Here is a 10,207-nt window from a genome sequence, read left to right as displayed (position 1 = left end):
CCTACCTCCCTGATATACAGTCCTCGCAATTCTCCTCCTGGCTTTCCGCCGGCGAAGATACATCGCAACATCACAACCAGTACCAGAGTACCGATCGTTCCGTGGATATCAGCACACGCAACGTGCCAGCTGGACATCGAAGGTCTATTTCGTCTTTATCATCGTCTTCGTCAACGACTTCCGCCAGACGAGATAGTAGATGTTTCGCACTTCAGTGGAACATTCGGGGGCTGCGAACCAATGTCAGCGAGCTTAAACAGCTCATCACTGAATACAAACCGAGCCTAATAGCACTACAGGAAACCAAAGTGGACAATCGAGTGATCCCATCCGACTTCATTGGCAAGAACTATACTCTGTTGCTTCAGACTGGTAGATGTCGACACTGGCAACACGGAGTGGGCCTGGCCATTAGGGATGGAGTGCCCTTTGAGCGGATTGACGTCGATAAGGATATCCAAGCGATCGCAGTTCGGGTTCAACAACCACAGCAAATGACGGTGGTATCAATATACATTCCTCCCAGTACCCAACAGTGCCAAGAAAAACTATGTGACCTCCTCGAACAGCTCCCACGTCCTATGTTAGTGCTAGGTGACTTCAATGCTCATCACATATGCTGGGAATCCAACAAATCGTCCGCACTAGGTCAATTCATCGCAGAAAAAACGTTGGAAGAACACCTAGTTATACTTAACAATGGGTCGCATACACGAGTCGACCCAGCCACCGGTGATACTTCAGCTATCGACCTGTCAATCTGCTCCGTTACTGTGGCCTCGAAATTCACCTGGCGAACGCTTCCAGATACCTATAACAGTGACCACCTGCCAATAACCGTTTCCATCCCCGGGTTCTCACATGTTCTAACAAAAAGGCGACAATGGATTTATGACCAAGCGGACTGGACAGCTTACGAACGATTGACCGCCAACGCCATACAACCGGGCGTCGAAATGTCAATCGACCGTTTTGTCGATCATTTGATCACTGCAGCAAACACTGCAATACCCAGAAGCAGCGGAAAGATCGGACCTAAGGCAGTTCCTTGGTGGTGTCCGGAGGTAAAAGCAGCCATAAAAAGTCGAAGAAAAGCACTCAGAGCACTGAAGCGTATCGAAATGGAGGACCCACGAAAACCTGAAGCACTGAAAAGCTTTCAGGAAGCGCGGGCAGCAACAAGAAAATCAATCCGTGATGCCAAACAACGATCGTGGGAGGAATTCGTCGCGAAAATATCCCCAAACTCCACTGCATCGGAAATGTGGCAGACAGTGAACGCATTAAGAGGAAAACGTCAGCATCGCCCAGCCGTCATTAAACGTTCAGCTGGCTACACGGATAATGCAGAAGAAGTGGCTGAAGAACTAGCAGAGCATTACAGCGCAATATCGGCAACATCGAGCTACCCTCCTTCGTTTCAAATTGAGAAGGAAAAGGCCGAACGAAACCGTTTCAACTTTTCACCCGAGACCGACGGCATCTATAACTCCGACTTCACTTTGAATGAGCTTGTATGGGCGCTCGACAGAGGACGAAGTAATTCTACAGGTCCGGATTCAGTTGGCTATCCAATGCTACAACGACTACCATTGTCGGTGAAAACTGCTTTATTGGAGCTTTTCAACAGGGTTTGGCGCAGTGGCGTATTTCCATCCTGTTGGCGAACTGGAATTATTGTGCCAATCCCAAAGCCGAATTCGAGCGACACAGGTCCATCTGCTTTCCGACCGATCACGTTAACGAGCTGTATGGCGAAGGTATTCGAGCGGATGGTGAATCGACGGTTAACTACCGAGCTTGAATCGAACGGGCGGCTAGACACTCGACAACATGCCTTCAGATCCGGCCGAGGTACTGACACATATTTTGCGGAGTTGGAGAGGACATTACCCGACCGTGACGAGCACTGTCTGATAACATCGCTTGACTTGGCTAAGGCGTACGACACCACTTGGAGATACGGCATCCCGCGAACATTACGAAAGTGGCAGATACGCGGAAACATGATAAACATGCTCACTAGCTTTCTTTCAGAGCGAACGTTCCAGGTAAACGTCGATGGGCATTTATCGCGCAAGCTGCCGCTGGAAAATGGTGTACCACAGGGTTCTGTGCTCTCAGTTACCCTATTCCTCGTAGCAATCCAACCTATCTTCCGGGTGGTTCCGAATACCGTGACAGTGCTATTGTACGCCGATGACATCCTTCTTGTAGTGCGGGGCAAAAAAGAACAACCACTCTATCGGAAACTACAGTCAGCAGTAAAAGCCGTTCATAGATGGGCGAAAAGTGTTGGATTCACGATATCAGCAACAAAATCCAGCATTTTTTACTGTAGCCCGAATGCCCGCCGTGAGCCCACGCAATCCATCAGGATAGATACAGTAGCTATACCGTCACAAAATCAACTGAAAACCCTCGGTATCACTCTCGACAGATCGCTGAACTTCAAAGCGCATTGCAAGCTAACGAAGAAGGCATGTGAATCCAGGCTGCGTATCCTGAAAATGATCGGAGCAAAGCTACCACGTGGTCAACGGACTTCTTTGTTACAAATCGGCTCCGCCATTGTCACTTCGCGACTATTGTATGGGATGGGACTCGTTAGTCGGGGCGGAGATGTCGTCACCAAAACTCTCGCGCCCGCCTACAACAGGATGGTAAGATTTGCATCTGGTGCATTCGTTACAAGTCCGATCTTAGCCATCATGGCCGAAGCAGGCACCTTACCATTTGATCTCCTCGTTCTGCAAAGCATAATCCGATTGTCCATCCGTTTGTTGGAAAAAAGCAGAGATAATGCGGATCTCCCACTAGTACGTCGAGCTTCCGAAGAACTGTCAGAGGTGATCGGAATGCCCTTACCAAATATTTGTACTCGAACCCGACTAGCCACCCGAAAGTGGTACGATCCCAAGCCCCACGTCGTGTGGGATATCAAAAGATGTGTGAATGCCGGAGATCCCTCTGAGGTGGTCCGTCCTGTCGTTCAGGAGCTCCTGAATGCTCGCTTCAACAACTCAACGGTTGTGTATACTGACGGATCGAAAGACGACGACGCAGTAGGCGCGGGAATGTTTGGCGAACATCTCCAGCAGTCGACTGGTCTTCCGCCACAGTGCAGCGTGTTCTCAGCCGAGGCGTTTGCAATTAAAACAGCGGTAACTTCGTACTACACTTCCAACGATCTGCTAATAATGACAGACTCAGCCAGTTGTTTATCGGCAATTGAAGCTGGCACGTCCCAGCATCCGTGGATCCAGGAGATTGAAACCATGATAAGACATCGTCCAATCAATCTGTGCTGGATTCCAGGACACGCTGGAATTCGCGGGAATGAAGAGGCAGACCGCCTCGCAGGAGAAGCCAGGGGTAATGCCCCTTTGCAAATAGCCATTCCGGGAGCAGACGCCAACAATCAGACAAAATCAGCTATCCGAAATCACTGGTACCGTCGATGGTCTGCATCCACTGAAGTGAAGCTTCGCGAAATAAAATTCGATACGGTAAAGTGGACTGACCGCGAGAGTTCGGCTGATCAACGAGTGCTCACCCGGTTGCGAATAGGGCATACCCGATTGACGCACGACTTCCTTCTGAAGAGAGAAACCCCACCAGTTTGCGACTGCTGCGGGGTAACCGTAGATGTACGTCATATAATTCTTCAGTGCCGAAAACACGACGATGCTAGAAGGATGCACAACATCGATTCGACCAGCCTGCGAGTGGCTCTAGGCAACGACGGGGACACCGAAGACAAACTGCTACGCTTCCTCAAGGAAACTAATTTGTACAAACGAATATAAAAATACTGAATTGTAAATTATTATGAGATGTTAATACGAGTATAGAAACCAATTTTCTTCCGACACGAATGCACCCTTAGGTGTAAAGTGTCGTTAATAAACAACAACAACAACAACAACAATTATTATTATTATTATAATTAATAATTTTTATTAATATTATTATTATTATTATTATTATTATTATTATTATTATTATTATTATTATTATTATTATTATTATTATTATTATTATTATTATTATTATTATTATTATTATTATTATTAATATTATTATTATTATTATTATTATTATTATTATTATTATTATTATTATTATTATTATTATTATTATTATTATTATTATTATTATTATTATTATTATTATTATTATTATTATTATTATTATTCATCTGAGTTGGAAACACCGTTCCGTACGGTATCAACAACGCGCATACGGGAATTAAACACAGTGTTTTTTCAGTGTTTTTCGCACTATCCGCGGTCTAGTTGCTGACAAATAGCTGAGTGAAGTGATTCTCCAGTGATTAAAGTTAAAAGAATTGTGAAAATCGGTGAAGAAACGGCTAAATTAAGTGGTTTTTAGTTTTTACCCACGCGGTACTAAGGCATAAATAAACAGCCATCGCAGTGCTACCTACTGGGCCGACCGGCCCGTGTCATTCACTCGCTGTGGATGCCGGTCGCGTGTGTGACGGTGTGCTGAACGGGGGATATTTTTGAAGCCGTAAAAAAGTGAAAAGTTTTTAAAAAATATTGAATTTTTTTTTACGTTGGATTTGGTGGTATTTGAGATACCAATACAGTGTGTATCAATATTAGTACGGTACAGTGCGTGTCAAAAGTGTTGGAACGGCACAAAAATCAAAATCGTCAAAGTGCGTTTTTCTTGCTCGTATTACTATCTAGTGGCTGCGTAGAAGCTAGTAAGCGAGCAGATTCATCACTGCGCACCTACAGTGTGTCCCAAAATTGTGGGAACACTCGTAAACCGTCGACGTTGAGGGGGCAATTAAGGTAGGATCTTTCTTTTTTTGCCTTTTTGTCTATTTGGGGGTGGTATCGGGTGACCGTGCCAAAGAGTATTTTCCAACGTCTGGTGGTGTAATCCAAGATGGCGGCCGCTAGTAGCGGTGATCCGGGTGGGTCGAGAACGAGAAGACTACCAGAGTACATGGACCCAACGAACAAATTTGGTGAACTGACATTCCTGCAGCTGACAGGTAAAGACGGTGTACCATTGCCAAGAAACCCGTTTATCATTGGGAAATCGGTTGAGGTTGCCGCTGGAGGTCCAATTGAAGGTGCGAATACCGAAGCTCAGGGGACACGGTATACCCTTCGAGTTCGGAACCCAGCCCAAGTTGCCAAACTTATGAAAATGACCAAGCTCATGGACGGTACTGATGTTGTGGTTGAATCCCATCCGAATCTGAACGTAAGCAGATGCGTAATTTCCTGCTACGATCTGATTCACTTGGAAGAAAAGGAAGTCTTACAAGAAATTCTAAGCCAGGGAGTGATTCGTGTGCAGCGAATTACACGTAAAGAAGCCGAAAACAGAGTGAATACGCCAGCACTCATCTTGACTTTCTGCAAGACCACATACCCGGAATACATGAAGATCGGTTTGCTTCGCGTCCCAACTAGCCCGTACTTCCCAAACCCGATGCTCTGCTATGGTTGCTTTAAATACGGCCATACGCGTGTTCGCTGTCCTGGCCCGCAACGTTATCCTAACTGCTCTGGAGAACATCAAAGCGAAGAAAAATGTCGAGCACCCCAGTTTTGTCTAAATTGTAAAGGAGATCACCAACCAACAAGCCGCCAATGTCCGAATTACAAAAAGGAAGTAGAGGTTATAAAAATAAAAATCCGCGACAATTTGACATTCCCGGAAGCGCGCAAACGAGCTGAACAGCAAAATCTAGGAAGTTACGCCCAGGCTGCAGCGCAATCAAATGAGATCCTGAATAAATTGAAAGAACTGGAGCAGACAATGAAGAAGAAGGATGCGCAGATCGTTAAACTTCTGGCAGAGAACAAACACAAGGACGAGAAAATTGAGCAAATGATGGCGTACATCAAACAACAGTCCGCCAGCCAAGAAAAACCACAGCACAGTAAAGAACAAAAACCAACGAATCAGACGGCCGGGCCAATAACACGATCCAGGAACAACTCACCAGCGATAAATACGGACTCAAAACGAGGAAGACCACAGAAACAACACACCCCTTTCAGCAAACCAACGACAACCTCACCGGATAACTTAAGCCCACCACCAAAAAGAACCGCTGCCACTACCACTAACGAAACGATGGAATATTCAGACGATGAAATTGAGATTACCGAGACGCCTCCTAGCCCGCTTCTTCGATAATTCTCATTTTCATCAACGTTTGGATACCAACGACAACCCACGCACGAATACTGACCACGAGATAGATCGGTTTGGAAGAGAGGAAAGTGTAGTACTCCTTCCAACGCAAGCACAGCAGGATGAAGGAACTATCCGGGCCGTCATACCCCAACCCGTTGATAGTGAATTCACCTCTGTGGCCGATAGGAATACCGATTTCACCACTACAACTTTTAAACCAGCAGACCAAAAACCCACGATCGACGAACAGAAGGAGATCAGCAGAACTACACAAAGTCTATCCCCAGTGCCGACCGCAGTCGGTGTTCGTGAGCATAATAGTGTAGTTTGTACGACAGCGGTTGGCACTGTGGGGCTGGACCTTCCTCAGGTCAGTTCCGAAATTGTCAATCCCCTCGCAGGTACTGCTTGTTCTGATGTTCTTCCAGGTTTGACTGACAACATCGACGATACGCTCCTTCCACATCACCACTCGCTGTCGCCCGGAGAAGGTCCATCGAGATATCCGTTTCGAGATGGAACAGCTGTCACCACAACGGTAGCGTCAAAGCAGACAACGAAAACTACACAAAGTCTTTCTCCAGTGCCGGTCGCTGTCGGCAATTCTGGAAGTAATCGTGTTGTAGTTTCGACAGCGGCTGGCACTGTGGGGCTAGACGTCCCACAGGTCAGTCCTATTCAACCTCGCTTACGAACGGATTCTGTTGCGGTTTATCCCGTTACAGATGTGACCAGCACGCATCGAACAAGTAACTGGTTTGGGGAAGAAGAGAAGAAAGTAGCTTCCCCACTTCATCATGAAGGGATCGACCGGGGGGAAGAGGACTGTTCCTACCTCCCGGATATACAGTTTTCGCAATTCTCCTCCTGGATTTCCGCCGGCGAAGATACACCGCAACAACAGCAGAAGCATCAGAGCACCGGTATCCCGGTTGAAATCAGCGCAACCACGTCCCGGTACCAACGAAACATACCGGCGAGAACCCGCAGGCAATCACCTTCGCCATCAACATCGTCTTCGTCAGCGACTTTCGCCAATCGAGACAGCAGATGCTTCGCCCTTCAATGGAACATCCGGGGCCTGCGAACCAACATCAGCGAGCTTAAACAGCTGATCTGCGAAGACGGACCGAGTCTGATAGCGCTTCAGGAAACAAAAGTTGACAACCGAGTAGTCGCAGCAGATTTCATCGACAACAACTACACTCCTTTGGTGAAAACTGGGAGTTGTCGATACTGGCAACAAGGAGTAGGTCTTGCCATTCGGGATGGTGTTCCATTTGAACGAATTGATATCGACGACAGTATACAAGCTATCGCAGTTCGGATCCAACTGCCACAACAAATGACGGTGGTGTCGATCTACGTCCCTCCCAATACTCAACAGTGTCAAGAACAGCTGGGTGACTTCCTCGAAAAGCTTCCACGTCCAGTGCTGGTACTAGGCGACTTTAACGCGCACCATATTTGCTGGGGTTCTACGAAATCTACCGCACTAAGCCACTTCATCGCCGAAAAAACGCTATTGGAAAGATTACTCATCCTCAACGACGGCTCGCACACTCGGATTGACCCAGCTACCGGTATCACTTCGGCTATTGACCTCTCGATCTGCTCCGAATCGGTGGCTTCGAAATTTGTTTGGCGAACACTTTCCTATTCTCGTTTCCATTCCCGGACTGTCGACTATCCCAACGAAAAGACAGAAATGGATTTACAACCAAGCAGATTGGACAACCTACGAGCGATTGACCGTCAACGCTATTCGACCGGGCGTTGAAATATCAATCGACTGTTTCGTTGACCGGTTGATTAGAGCAGCAAACACCGCGATACCTCGCACTACCGGCAGAGTCGGTCCCAAAGCGGTTCCGTGGTGGTGTCCGGAGGTGAAAGCAGCGATCAAAAATCGGAGAAAAGCACTTAGAGCACTGAAGCGTATACCAGCAGAGGACCCACGAAAAGCGGATGCACTGAAAAGCTTCCAGGAATCACGGGCAGCAGCAAGAAAGTCTATCCATGACGCCAAGAAAAAATCATGGGAAGACTTCGTCGCGAAGATATCTCCAAGTTCAACTACGTCGGAGATGTGGCAGACAGTGAACACGTTGAGAGGGAAACGCCAACATCGCTCAACTGTCATCAAGCGGTCCGATGGTTACACGGATAAGCCAGAAGAAATAGCTGAAGAACTGGCGCAACACTACAGCGAAAGATCCGCAACCTCCAGCTATTCGTCGTTGTTCCAAAGGGAGAAAGAAAAGGCCGAACGAAACCGCATAAACTTCTCGCCAGATAGCGATGATATTTACAATTCGGACTTCACCCTGAATGAGTTGCTATGGGCACTGGACAGAGGAAGAAGTGGCTCTTCAGGACCGGACTGCATCGGCTATCCAATGCTTCAGCGACTGCCATTGTCTGTGAAAACTGCCATGTTGGAACTTTTCAACAGAATATGGCGCAGTGGCGTATTCCCATCCTGTTGGCGAACTGGAATCATCGTACCTATTCCAAAGCCAAACTCGGATGATGCGGGTCCATCTTCATTCCGTCCAATCACCTTAACTAGTTGTATGGCGAAGGTTTTCGAGCGAATAGTCAACCGACGGTTGACAACCGAACTAGAGTCGAAAGGACGTCTCGACAAACGACAACATGCCTTCAGCTCTGGTCGGGGTACTGATACATACTTTGCGGAGTTGGAGAGGTCATTACCCAGCCGTGACGAGCACTGTCTGATAGCGTCGTTAGATTTGGCCAAGGCGTACGACACCACTTGGAGATATGGCATACTACGAACACTGCAGAAATGGCAAATACGTGGAAGGATGATAAACATTGTCAACAGTTTTCTGGCAGAGAGAACGTTCCAGGTCAACGTAGAGGGGCATTTGTCGCCAGCACATCCGCTGGAAAACGGTGTACCACAGGGCTCAGTACTCTCTGTTACACTATTTCTCGTAGCTATCCAACCCATCTTCCGTGTCGTTCCGAATTCCGTACAAGTGTTGCTGTACGCCGACGATATCCTGCTCCTTGTATGGGGGAAGAAAGACCAGTCGCTCCACCGAAAACTTCAGGCCGCAGTGAAAGCCGTCGATAAATGGTCGAGAAGTGTTGGATTTACGATATCTGCAACGAAATCCAGCATCTTCTATTGCAGCCCTAACGTACGCCGTGAACCCATGCAGGCGATAAAGGTAGATGGTGTAGCCGTACCGACACAAACGCTGCTGAGAACCCTCGGTGTTACTCTCGACCGATCGCTCAACTTTAAAGCGCATTGCAAAATGATGAAGAAGACGTGCGAATCCAGGCTGCGTATCTTGAAGATGATCGGCGCCAAGCTACCCCGTGGTCAACGCGCTTCTTTACTTCAAATCGGGTCAGCAATTGTCACCTCTCGGTTACTATACGGTATGGGGCTCGTAAGCAGAGGAGGAGATGCCGTCGTCCAAACACTCGCACCTACATACAACAGGATGGTAAGGTTTTCATCTGGTGCATACGTCACGAGTCCAATTCTAGCCATTATGGCTGAAGCAGGTACTTTGCCGTTCGATCTGCTTGTCCTCCAAACCATCGCACGATTGGCTATCCGTATGTTAGAGAATAGTAGGGATAATGCTGCTCTTCCCCTGGTACACCGAGCTTCCAGTCGTTTGATGGAGATGGTCGGAACGCCTCTTCCAAATATCTGCTCCCGCACGCGGTTAACTACTCGGAAGTGGTACGAAGCCGAACCCCAGATCGTGTGGGACATCAAGAAACGCGTAAAAGCCGGAGATCCTTCGGATACTGTCCGCCCAGTCGTTCAGGAGCTACTGACAGAACGTTTCAGCCGCTCAACAGTCGTTTACACAGATGGGTCGAAAGACGATATCGCTGTCGGCGCGGGAGTTTTCGGAGAACACTATCAACAGTCGCTAGGTCTTCCACAGCAATGCAGCGTCTTCTCAGCCGAGGCATTTGCAATAAAAACAGCGCTAACAGCATACCACACGTCCAGCGA

At 47.7% G+C, this 10,207-nt stretch overlaps 1 protein-coding gene across 1 annotated transcript; it reads left to right on the top strand.

Annotated features, from left to right (window-relative positions):
- The first annotated feature begins 2,006 nt into the window (after positions 1-2,006).
- LOC131680312 (uncharacterized) lies at positions 2,007-3,809 on the top strand. The gene has a single exon (XM_058961033.1). The coding sequence runs from the start codon at positions 2,007-2,009 to the stop codon at positions 3,807-3,809; it is 1,803 nt and encodes a 600-aa protein (XP_058817016.1).
- The last annotated feature ends 6,398 nt before the right edge of the window (positions 3,810-10,207 follow it).

Source organism: Topomyia yanbarensis, chromosome 2 (assembly GCF_030247195.1).
Source record: "Topomyia yanbarensis strain Yona2022 chromosome 2, ASM3024719v1, whole genome shotgun sequence".
In the NCBI taxonomy this organism is placed as follows: Eukaryota; Metazoa; Arthropoda; class Insecta; order Diptera; family Culicidae; genus Topomyia; species Topomyia yanbarensis.
The sequence above is the reverse complement of the archived record's forward strand: the minus strand, read 5'-3'. Positions and strand labels throughout refer to the sequence as shown.